Raw genomic sequence first — 21,473 nt, 5'->3', positions numbered from 1 at the left:
GCGGAAGCCCATAATTGGGGCTGTTTCGCCCCCACTCCCTCCTCAGCTGGCCCTCTGGCCGGGAACGGGGTGTGGCCGGCTGATCACCCTGGCTTCTAGCTCAGGTGGGACTGTGGGTTTTCCCTGCAGGTGGGAGCCAGGCTGATCGCCCGGTGACATTTCTTCCCCGGCCAGTAGACTGGCTGAGAAGGCAATGGAGAGGAAAAATGGCATCCTCTTCCCCCTCCCCCTCCCACCCCCGTTCTTGGCCCCTGCTGCCATCCAAGGAGCAGCTGAGTGAGGCACCACCGCTTCACTGGAGCCAGCTCAGGGGATCAGAGCATCAGCTGCCTGGCGCCTCCTGAGCAGAGCTGCCTGGGAGCTAGGCCCCGATGCCCCCACCAGCTGAGGCAGGAGTGGGAGGGGAGAGAAATGCTGGGAGCTGGGTTGATTCCCCAGCTGAGAAGGGGGTGTGGTGGGGAAATCCACCCTGCTCCTGGCTTCTGGGGATGGAAAAGTCCCTGCTGGCAGCTGGGGACAGGGCCAGCCCTGCTTCGTTGGAGCAGAGAGCATAGCCCAGGGCTGCAGAGCATGCTGGGATGTTGAGGGACTCTGACTTAACTTAAACCAGGAAGGGGTCTGGGACAGAAGTTCCATAAACCGGTTTTTGACCCAAATGAGTTAAATCTGATACTACATTCAACCAGGTTTATCTTAAGCCAGTTTTGGCCATTTTGAAACTGCTTTATGTGCACTGAACTGATGTTCTGTTACAGGTTTAAACCCGTTTCTGGTCACTTAGACTGGTTTACGTGTAACTTCTGTCCCTAGCCAGGCTAGCTTTGCTCAGTTTCAGTTTTTGCTTTGTTTCACAAAGAACTACATTCCCTGTCTCTGCTTCCATGCAGTTGGGATTTAAATTATCTCAGTATCCATCCCTGACTACAATGGAAAAGCTTTCCATGTGTGCACAGCTCATAAATGTAGAATATGCTTCTGCAGCCTGTCCCTACGAACAGGAACAGACATAACAGCCCTGGAATCCTGAACTGAAACATGTGTGGAGTCTTTCCAGCAACTTCTTTGAGTCAGGCTTGTAATGAGGGGAAATGACAGAGCTCATCACATAACACCAGTGGTCTGCTTCTGAGCAAACATATATAATGTCAAATAGCAGCATTTTGGCTTTATTAGCTCAACTGTGTTACTGAGTACGGACTGAAGTCTTTACATCACTTCTATGGCATCCCTGTGCTTCATAACCAAGGATCCTGGTTGTCTCTGTTTAAAAATCCCAAATTCTCTCATTAAAAGAAAAAGAATCCCAACTTCTCTGATTAAAAAACCCAAATTCCACATTTTTCCATTATTAAAATGAAACGCCACTGTATATATAGGTATCAGTTGGACACAATGTTTTATTGATATATTTACAATTGTAAAGCAGTTTGGAAGTCTACCAGAAGGGTTGCGCGAAGCTTTGGGTGGTGATTCGATTCGGAGGAGATTCAGTCCGATTCAGTGGCAGAATCTCCAAATCCGAATCGAATCGGGGACCAATTAAAAGGTCCGAATCGATTCAGAGCTCTCCGAATCTTTGGAAAAGATTCAGAGAGCTTTGAAGATTCGGGCAGTCCCCGAGCTGCAAGGAGATACAGCTGACTCCGAGGCCCACTCTGCCTGCCCCAGCTCAGTACTTTAAAAAAAAGCTCCGGTGCTCACCGGGTGCTGCTGGGCAGGGGGTGATCCCTGCTCCCCCCCACTGCCCCATGCTGCATGGGGGGCTCTGCACAAGCCCCCTGAACCCCCTCTGCTCCCCAGCACCCCCACAGGTGCCCCACCCAGGCCAGATCTGGCCCTTTAAGGAAAAAAAAAGCAGAGAAAAGCCCCAGGACTCACAGCCTTGGGACTTTGGGGGCTCATGGAGAGCCCCACATGTGGCAGGGGGCAGCAGGGATCGCCCCCCCGCTCGGCAGCACCTGGTGAGCTGGAACTTTTTTTTTTTACAAGTGCTGGTTGCTGGGGCAGACAGGGCAGCCATTGCCATGCTGGGAGAGGGGTGGGGGATGGGCCTGGCCTGGCTGATTCAGAGATTATGCTGCTGCCGAATCAAATCGGGACAGCGATTCGAATCACCAAATCGAATCACTGTCCCCCTAATCGGCCAAATCCGAATCAGCCAAAACCAAAAAAAATCTTTCAGTGTGGCCTTTCTGACTTACGCACTTACAGCCAGACCTGATTTATTGCAGCCAGTGTAAGGATTTTGCAAAGTACAATGCACAGCCCCTCTGGGTTCAGTATATAGACCAGAAACACCTACTGTTGGGTACTTGTCATTAAAGTTGCCTCCATGACTAATAATGAAATGAGAATGTGTTTAAAATTATAAACTTTTACTAGAACAATAATTGGATAACTGGTGATAAATGAAAATTGTACAATGAAAATATTGAGGATCAGAGTAGGTGTGTTATATTGTTCCCCTGTGGGGAATACACAGTAAACAGGTGATGCAGTCCTTAAGAAATCCTAGTATGCTGAGTCTGTGGAAGAGAAGAAGGAAAAGCAGTTGCTCCTGGACCTTTCCACTCTGGTTTCAGTTCTCGGCACCTTGTGAATAATGAAGAGTGAACAGAGAAGCCACCTGCTGTGGTCACTTTGGGCAGAAATCTGCTCTCCTTGTCACCGAGGCTTCAGGTAAAACTGAGCTCTGTGGCTCACAGCTGCCAGGTGCTTATAGATGCTGGTTGCTAGGAAGTATTTCCTTCACTGGACACATGTTGTACACCCAAAGTGGCTGCCACCTATTAGTATTTCCCCACTCATCATGTTCAAGGGAGTTTTCCTAAGATGGATGCAGTATCTGCCTATCACTCCACTAGGTGTGCTCAGGTTGCATTTTGAAGAGTCCCCCCCTACAATTAGGAAAGATTGGGCGGGGAGTTTACACAGACTCTAAATAGGTATAAATGACACATCTGTCATTTCCATCTGTGCTCCACAGGTGATGTGTCTGGAGGAAGGGCAGATGGAATGGCTGTCCTTGCTGTTGTCTGTCTTTGCTGTTGGCCAGCTCTTGTTTGTATCCAAACCTCCAGCTAACAGTTAAATCTGCAAGCCATTCTGGCTATACCCTCTTCCCAGGAAACACTATACAGTGCACAGGCCCTTTCACACCTCCATGGGAAGGGAAAACAAGGCCCTATGCATAGTGAAGTAAACCTTCCCTGGCTCCTTGTAGACTTTCTACCTCTGAGCCTGATAGCAGGCATTGGGATGGACCTAGCCTGACTCTCGCCCTTCACCAGAAATGTCTTGGAACAGACTGAGGCCAAGTGCAGATAGCAGCTCCTGCTATTCTTCTGATGGATACAAACAGGAAACCACGTTCGTGCTGCAATTTCCAGGCTCTTCTGCAGCAGGGCTGGGCCCTAAAACTTCTGTCCAGTGAGCTGCATCCAGGAGTGTGTGTGGGCATGCTAAACATGGTTTTGTGTAATCCAGACTGTTGTCTTCCTGTTTCAACAAGGCAAATAGACAAGTAAGAACAAATGTGTCCGCTCTGCCTACGTGTCGCCTCTCACTGCTATCAGTGCTGTATAAACAGTGATATAATTAGTGTTTATGAATCACTCTACAAATGCAGAAGTCTGTACTATATGTGTGTGGGTTTTCTGGGACAATACAAACTCAATAACAGCAATCTCTAATTTAGCAAACCGAGGTTATTTTCTATGTACTCAGTTATAATAGGGAAGCTTTGAAAGCCTCTTAGAATAGTCATATTCCATAGAATGAAAGGAGTGTTTTTCTTCAAGCCTTATGTCTGAAAATGAAATGAAAAAGCAAATATTCCATTCTTCCCTGACAGGCAACAGCATGGTCTGCCTTTCCAGATGGCAGAACTATTTCCCTATGCCCATATGCCCTCTTTGGAAACCCAGAGTCTCCCTGCCTTGTCCAGAAGCACATGCAACCAGACAATTTATGTGACCAGTTTGGCACCCTGGGCAAAACCATGCCAGAGAGCGAGGGCAAGGAGAGGTGGTCAGTCTTACCTGCCCCAGGGCCGCCCATCTGCTGCTGCTGCTTTGCTATCTGCCCACCCGCAGCTACTACAGCAGGAGCCACTACAGCTGGTCCACATCTGGGTTCTGCTGCAGTGGAAGGGACTGCTGCTGTGCAACGAAGACTCCCGTCTGTGCCGTCCCCTCTCAGTTGGTACCCAGAGATAGTAAGATGGGATAACTTGCCCATGCTTAGTTATGCTCCTGAATGCAACCATGGGAATGATGGAAGAGTGAAGCTGTTCAGCCAAGATCAGGATATGACTGAACAGGCTGTACCCTGGCTCAGCTATATCCTATGTGTGTGGCCTACCTGAACTACAGCTCAAAAGACTGTTCTCCCAGGGAGATGTGGGGAGGCAATACATGCAACAGCAAGGTTTAACCTAAACCCTGAATCTTTGTAAAGCAGGATGCACAATGTGCTTACTCTCCATTCCACCTGCCCCCCCAAGCTGTTTCTTCACTGGCTTCTGGTTTTCCTGGCACATGCTCTTCTGGGACTTCTGGCCATCACATTGTTTCCAGTTTGGATAAGAACTTATGTTCCCTGACTGAATTCCTGCGTCTGATGAAGATAGACTTCTTGTTTGCTTCAGCTGTACTCCCATGGGCTTATTTCTCAAGGGGCTTAGGAAGTGAATTGCTTTTTTTATCCTTTAGAACATCCCACCCAGGCCCAGAATTACTGTACCTGCTGCATCTTCTCTCATTACTTCAGGAGAACTTGGCAGAACCACATAACATAGTCAGGGACATGCAAACATCTCCTTTTCACATGCAGTGAAAATGCAGACCCTCAGGCTACGGCCTTTGGTTTCTACAGTGAATTCTGTTGACCTGCAAAATCTCATATGCACCTGAGGGGGAAACAATCCCTTTTCTTGTATAATCAAAGGCCCCACTTGCAGAAGTACATGCAGCTCAGGAGTTGTTGATATCATTACCCATCACTTGCAAGCCATGGATTAGTCAGATGCCTACAGTGGTTCTTCCATTATGAAACTAGCATGCATAATCTTAGTTATGGTATGCAGTATAAAGACTTGTAGTGGTGTATGCAGTATAAAGATTATAGAATCATAGAAAATTTGAGTTGGAAGGGACCTCAGGAGGTCATCTAGTCCAACCCCCTGCTTAAAGCAGGACCATCCCCAACTACATCATTCCAGCCAGTCCTTAAAAACCTCCAAGGATGGAGATTCCACCACCCCTCTAAGTAACACGTTCCAGTGCTTCACTGCCCTTCTAGTGAATTTTTTTTTCCTAATATCCAACCTAAATTTCCCTTGCTGCAACTTGAGACCATTGCTTCTTGTTTTGTCATCTGTCACCACTGAGAACTCTAGCTCCATCCTCTTTGGAGCCCCCCTACCAGTAGTTTCAGGCTGCTATCAAATCTCCTCTCAGTCTTCAGCAGACTAAATAAGCCCTCAACCTCTCCTCATAAGTCACGTGCTCCAGCCCCCTAACAATTTTTGTTGCCCTCCACTGGACTCTTTCCAACTTGTCCTTATCTTTTTTGTAGTGGGGGGCCCAAAACTGGACACAGTTCTCCAGATGTGGCCTCACCAGTGCTGAATAGAGGGAAGAATCACTTCCCTCGTTGTGCTGGCAATGCCCCTACTAATGTAGCCCAGTATACTGTTAGCATTTTTGGCAAAAAGGGCACACTGGTGACTCATATCCAGCTTATTGTCCTCTGTAAGCCCCAGGTCCTTTTCTGCAGAGCTGCTGCTTACCCAGTTGGTCCCAAGTCTGTAGCAGTGCACAGTATTTTTCCATCCTAAGTGCAGGACTTTGTGCTTGTCCTTGTTCAACCTCATGAGATTTCTATTGGTTCAGTCTTCCAATTTGTCTAGTCACTCCAAGTCCTAGTCCTACCCTCCAGCGTATCTACTGCTCCCCCCAGCTTGGTGTCATCCACAAACTTGCTGAGGGTGCACTCCATGCCATCTTCCAGGTCATTGATGAAGATATTGAACAAAGCCAGCCCCAAGACTGACCCCATGGGGCACTCCACTTCATACCAGTTGCCAGCTAGACCTTGAGCCTACCTATTGAGCTCAATGATCCAGCTGGCTTTCTGCCCACCTCACAATCCATTACTATAACTCATACTTCCTTAGATATTTCCAATGACTGAGGTGAGGCTGACTGGTCTGTAGTTCCCTGGATCCTCCTTCCCTTTATTAAGGATCCTCCTTCTTCCCTTTGTTAAAGATGGGTACTATATTTTCTCTTTTCCAATCATCTGGGACCTCCCCCGATCACCACAGGTTTTCAAGGATAATGGCCAGCAGCTCCTTAATCACATCGCCAACTCCCTCAGCACCCTCTGATGAATTGCATCTGGCCACATGGACTTGTACACATCCAGCTTTTCTAAGTAGTTCCTAATCTGGTCTTTCACCACTGAGGGCCGCTCACCTCCTCCCCAAACTCTGCTGCCAGGTGCAGTAGTCCAGTTGCTGACCTTGCCTGTGAAGACTGAGGTGAAAAAGGTATTGAGCACTTCAGCTTTTTCCTTATCACCTGTCACTAGGTTGCCTCCCCCGTTCAGTAAGGGACCCACACTTTCCCTGACCTTCCTCTTGTTGCTAACATGCTTGTAGAAACCCTTCTTGTTACCCTTCACATAGCTTGCTAGCTGCAACTCCAACTGCGCTTTGGCCTTCCTGACTTCCTTCCTGCATGCCCGAGCAATATGCTTATACTCCTCCCTAGTCATCTGTCCAAGTTTCCACTTCTTGTAAGCTTCCTTTTTGTGTTTAAGCTCACCGAAGAGTTCTCTGCTAAGCCAAGCTGGTCACTTGCCATATTTGCTATTCTTCCCACACATTAGGACGGTTTGTTCCTGTGCCCTCAGTAAGGCTTCTTTAAAATTGTCAAAGGAAAATGATAAAAGATCTCTGCCTTTCTCTGCAGTTTTATTACAGTGTTAAATTCAAAGAAGAATTGGAATCTTCTTTGTATAGATCCTTCCACAAAGAAACTTGTGGGTTTTTTTCCATACGTAGCATTTCAATCTACAGATGAGGAAGTAGTTTATACTTTCTGCCCACAAAGGCCATGTCACCCTTGGTCTGCAAATGCATCACACGGAGCTCAAGGACTTGGCCTTAGAATGATTTGATATATGTTGGACAGACATGTATTGCTGTCCATGTAGACAGATGGTATAGCACGCATTATGAACTTACTACCCACATTTTTCTTATTAGCTTTGTCCAAAGTACCACTGTTGCTTTATGTTGATCATAATAGTCAAAAACACTACAATAAAAGGTGAAGCATGGATCCTTATTAGGAAGTGCCTAATTTCCTGAATTTAAATGTTCACATTTTAACTGTAACAGCAGACTTGCACTGTTGGTAACATTTAATCAGGCGTGGAGTATCTGAAACTAGGGTCAGACTCTTATTTCCTTCTTCATGTCAAATAGTGAGTTCATTCAGAATACAGTAATTATATCTAGTTAATGTAGAAATTACTTGATGAGGCTCTGCAACCTGTGTTACACAGGAGGTCAGGCTAAGTTATCACATGAGTTTTTTTCTGGCCGTAAAATCTAGAACTTCTTTTAGCGTTCTGAAACCATGGAGGTAGGAGCTGGATAAGTCACTAGATGGGTGGCTGATAAGCAGGGATCCAGGTTTTCCCTTTCCCATGGAAAAAACATGGGTTTTACCTTTTATCAGAGGCAAATGTGGATTTCTCATTTTACCAGAGAAACCTGTGGATTTTGCAGTTTTGTGACAAAGCCCTCTGCAGTCTGGCAGTTTCCGCCTGCAAGGGGCTGGGGGGAGCCGGAGGAGGGTGGTCAGGTAGGGGCGCCATATGAATGTATATGCACATGGCTGCTAGGCAGCCTTGAGAGCAGCTCCCACAGGAAAGTTCAAGGGGAGGTGGGGATTGAGGCCCATGAACGGCGCATGACCACGGGTCGGCCACCACCCACAGGTGCCACCAGCAGCGGCAGCCAGGGGCAACCATGGCCCGCCCACAGACTGCCAGCGGCAGGGTGACAAGCGGTGATTGCCCACAGGTGCCTTATTGCAGAGGGTGCACTGCCACATGCAGGGGGTACACATGCACTATGCATAGCCCCTGTTGAGGCCCCCATAGGGCGGGAGGGATGGGGGGAGGGAGTTGAACAGGGATGGGGATGGGACTGCTGACCAGCCAGGCCATGCCTGGGCCTTGGGGCCTGAAGCTGCAATGCGCAGCTGCAGGGCCGTAGCGGGGAGTGGGATGGGGCCACAGGTGGCTTGTCTGGGCAGGGGGCAGAGCCGGCTCCCCGCTGCTGTGCTCACTCCCGGGAGACAGGGAGGATCCGTGCCCCCAGGTCTGTGCAATGGGCAGGGGTGGGGTGGGGTGGACTGCCCGCTGCAGGCTCGGGGGGGCTGCATCCTGTTACTGCACACACTCCTGGGGGGTAAAGGGGGTCCATGCCTGTCAGATCTGTGTGCAAGGCGGTGGCTGTGAGGTGGGGAGTGAGGGGCGCCAGCAGGGCTGGGGGGCTATGGTTGGGGAGTGAGGGGCACTAGACTGGGGGGCTGTGGAGGGGAGTGAGGTGCACCAGCAGGGCCAGGAGGGCTGTGGAGGGGCCTTTCATTTTAATCACAGATTTTGGGGGTTTTATCAGAGAATTTGCAATTTTTTATCAGGGAAAACTAGGTTCTCCTGCATGTGACACTGGAATTCAGAGAGACACCTTTCCATGGTCAGTGAGCCTTCCCTGATGTCTGCTGATTGCCCAGTGGTTGCACATGTGAAATCTGCACACACTGTCTTGAGCATGAACTACCTGAATTAGTACTTGCAGCTAGTCTAGTTAGTTTGCTATTGGTAGCTTTTCCTGACTCTTGTGCACTAAAGAAGCAGTCTAGTTCTTCAGCTGTAGTCCAAATAGAATGTGTTTTAAACAAAAGGTGTTTAAAAATGGAAAAAAATTGTGTTTGTAAAACCATATGTTGTGATAGCATCTCCATTTCTGCTCCAGTGTGTCCCCAGGCTCTTTTAAATTCATCTTCTGCTCACCAAAAGGAGGCCAGGAAGAAGCAAAAGCCATCTCTCATAGCTTAAATTTTACAGCCAACAAAGATTCAAATTACTCACACTAACTGGAAAGCCCCACTTCCACAAAGAGAGTTCCAAGAGTCTCAATAGAATTGCAAAAGTCCCAATAAACGTACACTTTAATGTGCTCTTGACAAATGGGAAGGCAGTCAAATCCAAAATTTGAAAGGTCAAGAAATGAAGTTGCATTTTAGTGGAAAAAATCTTTGCTTCTCAGTGAGTGCATCTACACGTGCAATTAATTCAAAGCAACAACTCCAGTACTTACTGCCATTTGAATGTGCCCCTGGGACCGCAGCATGTTGAACCAGGTTGGAGCAGCCCCAGCTGACAGGGGACCCAGCCTGCCAGCCTGGGGCTGCTCTGATCTGGCTCACCATGCTGCGGAGGGGCTGGCTGGGGCACGAGGGTGCTCCAGCATGGAGCTAGCCAACAGGTAGACACCACACTAAAGCACCCTCATGCCCCAGCCAGCATCTACCTGTGTGCTGCTGAGGAGTAAAAAACTCCACAGCAGGATAGTACTTGTCTTTAAAAGGACTACCCTGCTGCAGAGTTAATTAGTTTCCTGTGGCCTAATAGGTCTGCACATGTAGATGTGAGACGTTTACTGCAGAGCTAATTAGTTTGCTCTGCAGTAAACATCTTGAGCACCTGTACGTGTGATGCCATTAACATGTACACATGATGAAAACGTTACTTTGTGTGGCTTAATGGGATCACAGTGTACACGTGCAAGACTTTTGGGGGTTTTAAATGACTTTACATCACTTAACATGATGACCTCATGATCATTTAACATTTGATCATGAGGTCATCTCACACCTCAGCTACAGGAGAGGTGGGCAGGCTCTGAAGAAAAAAGGATCAGGCCCCTCACTGCTTCTAGCTTTAGCAGGGCCTGCTGAAGACAGAAGCGTTGAAGGGCCTGATCCTTTTTTTTTTTTTTTTTGGCAAAGCCGGCCCACCTTTCCCGCAGCCAGGGGACAAGCTGCTGGCAGGCTGAGAGGCCCCTGAGCTGTGGGAGGCCCTGGTCCTTCCCTCCACAGTGGTGACACCCTCCAGGGCCACCCAGGCAGGCTGCTAGCAGGCCAGGTGCTGCCCCAGCTCGAGGTCAGGGAAGAGTTGGATTAGGCCGGATGCTGCCTAAAAGCTGAGGCAGCACCCAGTCCACTAGCAGCCAGCCCAGATGGCCCAGGGGAACGCTGCCACTGTGAAGGGAAGGATTGGGGCCCCCTGCAGTTCAGGGGCCACTCAGCCCAATGGCAGCTTGCCCCCCAGCCATGGGCAGGCTCCAGCCCCGACGAAAAAAATGGATTGGTCCTCTCACCATAACATGACGGAAAAATTTAAACGGGTTTCAATTAAAAACCCATTGTTTCAATTTAGGGGGAACAGAATAAAACCTTGGGGATTAAAACCCCATCACATGTACTAGCGCTCCTTGTGTAGACATAGCCTGTGTGTGGAAGAAGGCAATGTTGGCATTGTCTTTCTGGCTGCCTCGCAAGGTCAATCCAACATTCCCCAAAGTTAAATTCACTGCTGATTTGCAGGCCATGCAGCTGGAGCTGGTAATCATGGCATATATGCGTGAAGCCTTAATACCATCGGCTGTGATCACAACAAGCAAAGTGGGATAGAGAAAATAAAAAACTTTAGCAGAAAATTTCAATGAGCACAAAAACTTGCTGTGTGGGGAAAAATCAAAAGACTTTGGCCTCTTGATGTAAACTCCAAATTTTCCATAGAAAGTTCAGAATTTTCACAACTTTTTGTCAAGATCCATGTTTTCATCAAACACAAATTTTGACCCAAATTTTCAATCTGCCCCAAAGCACAGTTGAGCAGCCAAGCTAGTAGGCACTTGAAGAGCACTTGGGATGAGGGGGCTAGTATCTGCCCAGGAGACTGCCAAAGTAAACCGAGATGTTGCAGGAAGGCAGTTTTGTAGTCAAAGTCCTCTAAGCCAACAACTCAGCACAATGTTAGAGGCACTGTACTGCTGGGGATGGTGTCTTCTGAATGAGATGCACAGCCAAGGTCCACCTATCAGGCTTATTATCATTAGAAGCTCTGTCTCTCTTTGTTGGATGGATTCTCATTTGTGTCATTACACTCTGCCTCCCTGCAGTCATCTTTGCATTTTAACAGAAGACAGTATTCTTCATTTTCTGTCCTAAACTGTTTTTGTAGTATCCTAGGCAGACAAGGTTCCTTGGGTGAATTTGATATCTTTTATTAGACCAACCCATGTAGTATCCTTGCATGTGAAACAGCTGCCATGTTCAGGCCCCAAATTAGCTACATTTTACTGCTGGATACAACTCAAATATTCTTTGTAAAGTGCTTTGAATTCCTTTAAGATTAAACAGGCTATGTAAATGTAATATATCACGCTGCCACTGCTTCTGTTGGTCAGAGCTGCTCTGACTTTTAGCAAACAAAAAGGCAAAATTCGCTCATCACGTCACTTGGATGCTCCTGAGATGGTTCTTACAAAAGCAAGAGTTGTTTTACCCATGTTCTCTGCTAGGAGCACCCTCATGGCGCCTGACCATGCTAAAATGGACCTGATTAAACAAAGCCATACAACGAAGCCTGATACTTATGGTGTGATTTTTAAAGGGATCTCAATTCATTAAAATCTAATTCCGTTTAATTTCAGTGGGATTCTTGTGCCTACATTCCTTTTTAGCTGTTCTGAACATGTCAGTCTAACAGCTGCCTTTGGGACTCAAATCCTGACGTTCATTTTTGCATTGCCAATTCTTGCAATACTATTTAAAGTCTTATAGTATTTGATATTTTTACTTTGGCCACCAGCTTCTAAAATCCTAGAATTCCATGAAATTTTTTTCCGCATAGAAGTCACTGGCCCACCAGTTTCACAGAAAGGTTTGAAAATGGCACGGGAGCACATTATAAGGGCTCAAAACTGGATGGCAAAGAAAAAAGAGATACAAATTAATTTTCATGAATCAAACTAATTTTCATTAATTAGCAGTGATGCTAATGTTAAAAGAGCCTGACTTGTGATTTTTCAATTTTGAGGTTGCCTATAATTGATTCTATTCTACTTTTCTAAATACCTCAGTGAAGTGATTTTGTAATCCATCACTATTAATCAATGGCTCTATGTCTAGTTGGCAGCTGGTATTAAGTGGAGTGCCCCCAAGGTTAGTCCTGGGGCCTGTTTTGTTCAATGTCTTCATCAACGACCTGGAAGATGAGATGGATTTCACCCTCAGCAAGTCTGCAGATGACACCAAGCTGGGAGGAGTAGTAGATACACAGGAGGGGTATTGCTAGGATTCAGAGTGACTTAGACAAACTGGAGAATTGGTCCAAAAGGAATCTCATGAGGTTCAACAAAGACAACTGCAAAGTCCTGCTCTTAGGATGGAACAATCCCATGCACCAGTACAGGCTGGGGGCTGACAGGCTGGGCAGCAGCCCTACAGAAAAGGACCTGGGGGTTTGTTAGAGTGGACAATAAGCTGAATATGAGCTAGCAGTGTGCCCTTGTTGCCAAGAAGGCTAACAGCATACTGGGCTGCATTGGTGGGTGTGTTGCCAGTAGGTCTAGGGAAGTGATTATTCCCCTCTATTCAGCACATGTGAGGCCACATCTGGAGTACTGTGCCCAGTTTTGGGTCGCCCACTACACAAAGGATGTGGACAAATTGGAGAGAGTCCAGCAGAGTGCAACAAAAATGGTGAGGGGGCTGTGGCACATGACTTACTGAAGGAACTGGTCTTATTTAGTCTAGAGAAGGGGAGACTGAGAGGGGACTTACTAGCAGCCTTCAGCTAGCTGAAGGGGGGTTCAAAAGAGGATGGAGCTGGACTATACTCAGTGGTGGCAGATGACAGAACAAGGAGCAATGGGCTCAAGTTGCAGCAAGGGAAGTTTAGGGTAGATATTAGGAAGAATTTTCTCGCTAGGAGGGTAGTAAAGCACTGAAACAGGTTACCTACAGAGGTGGTGGAAGCTCCATCCTTGGAGGTTTTCAAAACCGGGCTACACAAAGCTTTGGCTGGGATGATCTAGTTGGGGATAGTCGTGCTTTGAGCAGGGGGTTGGACTAGATGACCTCCTGAGCTCCCTTCCCACCCTAATCTTCTATGATTCTATGGTTCTGTCCTGTCACACTTGCAAAGAGAGAGACAAAAATATCAGCGTTGTGAAACATCTTTACATTGTTCTCAACATTTGTTTGTTAGAGCCAAGAATAGCTAGAAAACAATGCATCTTGCCTGATTATTGGAGACAGGTGTGTGCCGAGGTAAAAGATTTCTGTGCTTGAAACAAAAATATGTTGAGGAGTAATTAATTCTCATTAAAATATGGACTTGTAGTCATGGAAACCCACCCTTGTGGTATTTGCAGTGATGGCCATTCAAATAAATGCTGGCAGATATCATCAATTTTACTAAAAACAATTATTTTTTATTTTGGAGCTGCTACATATGCACCTGGTTTTGATGGAAAGAATTTCTCATTTCTTAGGAAAATACCAAGTGTACCTGGTTAAAGATTTGTGGAATAGCTGAAGTTCCTTTGCACCCAGAGGAGGCTGGCAGCGTAGTCCAATTCTTTTGTTTTTCTTTGACTCAGTTGAATATACTCGTAATGATATTTTGTAATGGTGTCGCATCATTTTGGTGATTGTCACTTTTTTCTTGCTTGTCCAAAACCAGCTACTTGGCAAGTAAGAGGACTGCTCACTTCACTACACCACAGTTTTCCAGCTGTGTTCATGTTATTCATTCCTTGCACAAACTCTGTGAAAATCCAAACCACCCCTTTAATTTCTAAGAGTTAGGAGTGGAGTGAGATCTGGGAAGCTTCACTTTTTTTTTTTTTAATGAGCCCCGGTCAGCATTCAGTGTTTCAGGAAGTGTTTTGATATAAGAGGGGTCCTTACTACCTGCCACCATCTATGATGAAAAGTTAAACATTTAAACATACATAGGCAAACTTATACCTGGCTCATCCCCTCAATATCCTGTGCTGCTCACTGGTAGTTGGCAGGCAACGTGGCTTTTAAAAAGAAATTTTAAAACATCAGTGAGATATTTCAGTTGAAGCCATATACTCTCTCAAACCCTGTAAAAACTGTTCAGGGCAAAGGAAAAGGGGTAGCCTGTCATAAAAAAAGTATAGCACTTTCTTCTTGCATATATTTAATTGCATATATTTAATTTAATAATATATAATTCTTCTTGCATATATAGTTACATAATGTAGTCAGTGCTGTAGCAAGTGGGGGGCAAACGGGGCAACTGTCCCAGGCACTGAAGCAAAGGGGTGCCAACAGGCGCTGCCCAGCCGGGGTGGGGCACGGGATGGAGCTGCGAGTGGCTTGTCGTGGGGGCATGGGGACAGGGAAAGTGTGGCTCCCACTGCTGTGTGCACTCCCGGGAAAGCATGGGGGGCATGTACCCCCCAGATCTGTGCGCAGGCGAGGTTGGGCTGCCGCTGTGGGCTTTGCCTCGGGCGCCAAACTTTGTTGCTATGGCACTTAACGTGGTGATCTGCTCTGTAGGTCATCTGGTAAGTGGTATGAAAATTAGTTTGTCTGGTTAGATATTTCAAGCTGGGATCATCAGATTAGGGCATCCAGGCCCCATGAGTTTGAAAGCCAGGCTTGAGCTTTAATGAGTTGGGTGCAAACCACATGATGGAAGTAGAAAAAACTGAACTGCTCTGTAACTGCAATAGGGCTACTGCACATCATCATGCCATCACCCCTTTGAGCTCACCAAATGAGACTAGAAGTGGCTGACTTGCAGCGCTGTGGCCTGGCAGTCAGTTCTGTGTCAATCTGCTCTTCTAGGGAGAGACATAGACATCTATCTGTCTAGCGTGGTGGTTCTCAACTGGGGTGCTGTGAGAACCTTTCATGCTTTGGCGTGTGCAGCCCTCATGCGGCCAGGTGAAACTACCCCACACATCTCTGTTTTCAAGAGGAGCATGCAGGGCTGGAATAGGAACAGCTGTGGGAAGAGCAGACACTCTTCTCTACTTTGGGTTTATCAAATCACCCTAATGCAAGCAGGAGTGCACACTCCTGTTATGCTGCTTCTGGAAGGAGAGCTTTAATATAAGGGTGTCCTCCACTATCTATGATATGAATAGTTAAACATGTAAACATACGTAGGCAAACTTATATGCAGCGCGGCAGGAGTTGCATGGGCTAGTTGCACCGGGCTGCAGCAGAGGCAGCATCTCGGTTGAGAACCACTGAGGTAAGCTGAGGTAGTACAACTGTGGTTCTCAACCAGGATGTTGCCCAAATTCAAAAATAGTTATGGAGGGTGCCTTGAATCTAGAAAGGTTGAAAAACACTGCTCTAGCCTATTGAACAAAGGTTGTGAGAGGTGGCTAGATTAGTGAGCAAGTAAAGGTAGAGCAAGAGCCAACGGCTGGAAGCTGAAACCAGACAAAGTCAGTTGAGAGCTAAGGCACAACTTTTTAAAAGAAAAAGTTATTTTTAAGCACTGAAAGAAATTGCCAAGGGAAACCATTGATTTTCCTTCTCTTGATGTCTTCCAAATGAAACTGGATGTCTTTCTGGAATAGGTAATAAGGCAACTTTTAATGACTGTGATATAGAGGAGGTCAGACTATATGACTCTATGGCCCTTTCTGGCCTTTAAAGTATGAAATCAGAGTAATGGACACACCTGTTTAAAACCTGTTGATCATGAGAACAGTTATTATAGACTGACTTTGGGTAAAGTCCACACCCTGTTTTTACCTTGCTGTTCTTTGCTCATTTCTCCTTACAACTTGAGCTTGAAGGATGATGAGACATGGCGAATAGGGTGCTACTTTTGTGTTAGGAGTGGAAAAAGGAAGAAAAAGACTTAATAGATAAGTGGAAAAGAGAACTGTAAGGGTGCGTCCACACAAGCACACACGTACCTCTTGCCCCGCCTCAAACCCCTTTGAGGCGGGGCAACAGGCACGTGCGGGAACAGCGCGGGGAGAAAATTAGACTCCTGGATATCCAAGGGTCTAAAAAAATCGACGTGGGCTGCCAGAGTCTCTATGGTTGCTTCTCGCCCTGGTGCTCACCGGCCACATGTTTCAGCACCAGGACTCCAGTGCTGGAGGGAGAAAGGGACCATGGCGGGGGGAGGATCCCCACTGGCCGGGCAACAGGCACGTGCGGGAACAGCGCGGGGAGAAAATTAGACTCCTGGATATCCAAGGGTCTAAAAAAATCGACGTGGGCTGCCAGAGTCTCTATGGTTGCTTCTCGCCCTGGTGCTCACCGGCCACATGTTTCAGCACCAGGACTCCAGTGCTGGAGGGAGAAAGGGACCATGGCGGGGGGAGGATCCCCACTGGCCTCGCCCACTCCCCCAGCCCCCCTGGCCCCCACCAGCCCCCGGACCCCTGCCCTGTCCGTTGGAGGTGCCTTGTGTCTGCCTGGGGCCCCGCTCGCACAGTGTAGGGCAGGCTGACAGTCCCAGCGGCCCCAGCCCGGCCCTGTTGCCCCTGCGCTGCCCTGTGCTGCCCGGGGGGCTCTGGGGGAGTGGGGCTGGGTGGGACAGCCATTGTGAGGGCTGCAGCAACTGGTAGGGGATGGGGCCAGGTGGGGCAGCAATTGGGGGGCTGGGGTGGGGCATGTGGGCCTTGCAAGAAGGGTGGTAGCCCCTGTGACGGCCATTTGGCCCCTGTTGGGGGCCTGTACCCCTTGTGTGGGGGTTGAACCCCCTGTTTGGGGGCCATACCCCTTGTGAGAGTGCCGAACCCCCTGTTGGGGGGCCGAACCCCTTGTGTGGGGGTTGAACCTGCTGTTGGGGGGCCGTAGCCCTTGTGAGAAGGCCAAACCCCTTGTGTGGGGGCCATCGCCCTGTGGGAGGGCAGCAAAACATGTATTCATGAATTCATGAAACGTACTTAGAGTTCACTTTATTATTATGATAAGAGACTTGCTTTAACACTGTAGATATATCAATAAAACATTGTCCAACTGATCACTGTCTCTGTCCCACTCTCTCTCTATAGTGGTCTTTTGTTTTACTTGTGGAGGAACATGGATTTGGGGGTATTTTACAGAGTGACTTTGGGATTTTTTTTTATCAGGGATTTTTCAGTTTTCCAACAGGGAACACCAGAATTCCTGCTAGGGAGGCCAGTGGCGGTGCCCTGCCTGCCCACAGCTGGCACCTTGGACCCAGCTGGCTGTGGCTGACCTCCTGGACAAATGGGGCTGGGAAGACATGCTTTGACAGTTCAAAGCAGGCCACCACACCCGGAACATCTTCCAGGCAATAGCTGCCCAGATGGCCGGACAGGGGGCACAAATGGCAGTAGTGCTGCACAAAGGCCAGCCCTGCAACTGCAGTCCACTGGCAGCTGGCCCAGAGGGGCAGATGCCTCTACTGGCTGTGTAGTCCCCATCCGGGTCTGGCAGGTGCACAGCAGGTCACAGCTAGGCAGCAGCCCCCAGTGCCAGACTGCTGCAGTGGGTAAAGCATGCAGGGAACTCTCAGGGCTGCTTCAGCAGTCCAGCTGGCACAAGGGGCAGTGTCCCCACGTACCAGTTGGCTGGGCCCCAGAAGCTCCTGAGAGCTAGTAGCCCTGAGCTACTTGCCAGGGTCGCTTTTTATACTGCTGGGGCCAGGACAGCGCAGCTTTTTAAACTGCTGGGGACAGCACAGGTGCTGGCCCTGGGCTCTAGCTCCCCCTGGCTGAAGATCCAGAGGAGCCAGGCAGGGTTATTTTGCCCCAAGTGGCACAATTTGCTCCACAACAAAGTGTATGTCCGAGCACATGCGCTGAGGCAAAAAGCCCCGGCTCAAATTTGCACCGCGTCTATTTGAGCTGCTGCAAGCGCACGTGCTTGCATGTGTGGACACGCCCTAAGAGTCAAGAGTCATTGCTTTTAAATAACATTTAGGCTCCTAATTTGTCTAAATCATTTTACAAATGGGACTTCAACTCCTAAGACACTTCAAAAATTTACTGTACCTCTTCTAGCAACCAAGCAGAGGAAAATTGGAGAAAGTGTCAGAACAAGTCCTCTCACATTTTTGATGCCATAGGATTTCTGTAACCTGTCTGACCTTCCTGTTTAAGTGTCTCAGGATGAAGTAATAAAGAGGCACAATAAATGTGCTCATCATTGTCTCCTTGCTGACAGACACATTTGAAATTGAAAATAATAACAAAAAAAATCTGGGGCAGACTGGGAGAGCCTGAGCCCTGACACTCAAAGAGCTGTGAATGGAGCTTTTGATGATGGTAATCTTGTTTGTTCAATGAAGCATGATTTGTCTGGTATCAGTTTCCAGTGCACAGCCTTGGTGTCCCACTTGTTCACATCAGATTTCAGGGGCAAAGGGGGAGATCTGAATGGCACCACTCTCTTTGCATTGCTTAAGGTCCCAACGAGAATAATTAATTTTAAATACAATACAGTCTTTCCTTGTGCAGAACTAAAGCATGGAGGTTACTAACCACATCACTCATTCCTCAAGCTCTTCCCATTGTCTGTTCAGATGGGTGGAAAGAGAACTCTATTCACATTCCCTTTAGTTTACCATCCACATTGCCTGAAGTTAGATAAATGCTGAACGTTTCAAAAGATCCCTGAAAATCATACTGCTGTCTGGAAAATGTTCATTCGCAATTAATACCTATGGCACCTGTAACTGAAAGACTAGGGAAATAGTAAGTTGTTGTTTTTTTCTCATTTATTTACTTTATGTTTTTTGTATAACTGGTTTACTTCATTTGTGTTCTGGCCTCCACAGTAATGTGGAAGCGAAAAAATATTTGTTTAAAAAAAGGTCTAGAAGAAGTTGGAAAAATCACACATCGGCAGGCAGAAACAGAGACAGATGCATGTAATCATGCAAACAGCTCTTCACTTGCTTTTCAGCTGCCTGGGATTCAAGTGGGCCCTTGATGGTTTCTCAGGGGAAGACCATTGTCTTTCTAAAGGAATATACTGAACCCAGAGCAAAAGCATGTTTCCTTTCTGTCTTAAGGCTTGCCTGCAAAGACTCCTCTGATACTATGTCATATTATTATTTAAAGTTATGCCAAAGTATATATATGTGTATGTGTATTTATATATGTGTGTGTACATGTGCTCTCTTTATATATAATTATACACACACACACATATATATGTATACTAGCTGAAGTACCCATTCTTTGCCCGGGTTGTTATTTTTGTAATTGCAGTATTTGTTTATTCTCAAAGAACTTAGTACAACATATTTAGGTAAAAAATATTGTTTGTTTTTAAAGAACATAGCACAACATATTTAACATGTAATATTTAACGTGGAGCAAAAAAAGGGCACGCATCAATATAATAATGGCAATTGAATTTTAAAAAAGGCAAGTGGCAATATAATAATGACAGTTGAACTGCATTCACTGCATGCAAAATGGAGAGGTACCAGTTTGTTATCTGAGAAGTGAAGTAATCCCAGTCCATGGAAGCCCCAAAAAGGGTCAAGTGAAAAATAACCCGCCTATAATTTTCTTTGGGTGGTATTCAGTGATTTTGGAAGGTTTAGAATAGATAGGACCAGCCATTCTTGAGTTATAGGCAAACATACATACATACACTTCATTATATATATATATAATATATATATGCTCAAAAACCTATTATAGCTCCTGAGAAGAGTGCACTATTTAATCTCATTATGTGAAGGGTCAGCATTACTGAGTATATTGACTCTCATTGTGAAGACTGCCTCACATATTAGATATAAAGATATGTAATTTTAAAAGAATTTTTCCTACATTTGTAATAAAGTCTTTGATGTCCAATTTAAGAACTGACAATGCATGATTAGATGCTGGAAAGCTCAGATATGAACTAGAATATATAATAATATTTGGCATATTTGGCACAAGGTATGGTAAGGCCTTCCATAGTGCTTTCTGTCTCAGGAAGATGCACATATTTACAAACAAATGATGAAAAGAGATTCAGAATGCCCTTGTTGGATAAGCATTGTTATTCCCAGGAGGAAACTAAGGAACACAGGTATGAAATGATTTGCCCTAAATAACATGGCAAGTTACTGGCAGACCTGATAATAGAAGAAAGATTATCTACTTCCTCTGCTTTAGCCATAATTCCTGACAAACAGGAATCAGCTCAAATGGGAAGGATGACCTAGTGCTTAAAACATACTCAGGAAGTCTGGGTCCAGTTCCTGTCTCTGCCACTGACTCATTGTATGACCTTGGGCAAGTACGTTGTTTTCCTGTGTCTTGCGTTCATCCTCTTGATCGTATGAACAACATTTACCTCCCAGCTCTCTGGAGTGATGTTCTGAGCCTGCTTGATGATGTTTCTAAAACACTTTGTGATACTCAGATGGGAGGAGCTGTAAAAGTACAAAATAAGGATACTTTTCTCTAAAATGGCGACAAGGTCTCTGATTAACCTGATGATTCCATTAGTGTGATAGATTTAGACATTCTCAGTATACCATTTCCTTGATTGTTTGCCTCTGCTGGTATTTCATATATATTTGTGTTTCTGTACGTGCAGGAATAGCAAGTACATATGTCATCCTATATTGTGAAGAAATTGCTATCCATTTGTAATTGTCCTTTTATCTACAGGTATGGAATGAACTGTTTAATCCAGTTTGAAGATTTTGCCAATGCCAATGCTTTCCGTCTCCTCAACAAATACCGCAACAGATATTGTACATTCAATGATGACATTCAGGGTGAGTAAAAATGCAGTTGGGAAAGTGAGACTTCAACCCAGTCCAGCACACAGGGAAATACAATTCAGTTCACAAGACCATTAGAACGTAAGTGTCTACGGGGCCCCACAAAAGCAATTAAATAATAAACAAAAGCGCAATAGCGTGTGGTGAAAAGTGTGCCTCCATCCTTTAGCTTTAGCATCCTTTAGCTCCATTTAGCTTTTCTGCAAATTTCTGCTGCAGTTCTTGTTGTGAGAGAAAATATCCTATATGGTTTCTCCTTGTGCATTAAATTATTAAGGCAATTTCGGGAGTTTAATTTTCTATAAGCAGGCTCAAGCAGTAAAAAATGTAACAGTTGCACAGGTTGTTTAATTTTCGTATGTTTTATAAACATTCAGTAATCCTTGCAATGACTCTGTATTATTATCCTCTCCACATATACATGGGGAACTGATATGGTGATAGCCAACCCCTGCCTTTAGCTTCACTCTCAGTATTAATGGAAAGTTAAGTTCTTTTTCCCCAAAGAGACTAACGTGACTTTCCCAAAGCCATGGAGAGTGACATAGTTGGTATTAGAGTGTTAGACCACAGTTGTTCTCAACATAGTGTATATGAATAAACCC

General features: G+C 46.3%; 1 protein-coding gene across 1 annotated transcript in view; it reads left to right on the top strand.

Moving 5' to 3' along the window:
* Positions 1–21,473, top strand: part of ME3 (malic enzyme 3) — a 177,767-nt gene that overhangs the window by 127,997 nt on the left and 28,297 nt on the right. The window contains exon 7 of the mRNA XM_025215641.1: positions 20,753–20,862. Within this exon, the coding sequence (XP_025071426.1) occupies positions 20,753–20,862 (110 nt within the window). The remainder of the gene's footprint in view (positions 1–20,752; positions 20,863–21,473) is intronic.

The sequence above is a fragment of the Alligator sinensis genome, unplaced genomic scaffold (genome assembly GCF_000455745.1).
Source record: "Alligator sinensis unplaced genomic scaffold, ASM45574v1 scaffold523_3, whole genome shotgun sequence".
NCBI lineage: Eukaryota > Metazoa > Chordata > Crocodylia > Alligatoridae > Alligator > Alligator sinensis.
This window is presented reverse-complemented; position numbering and strand designations above follow the sequence as displayed.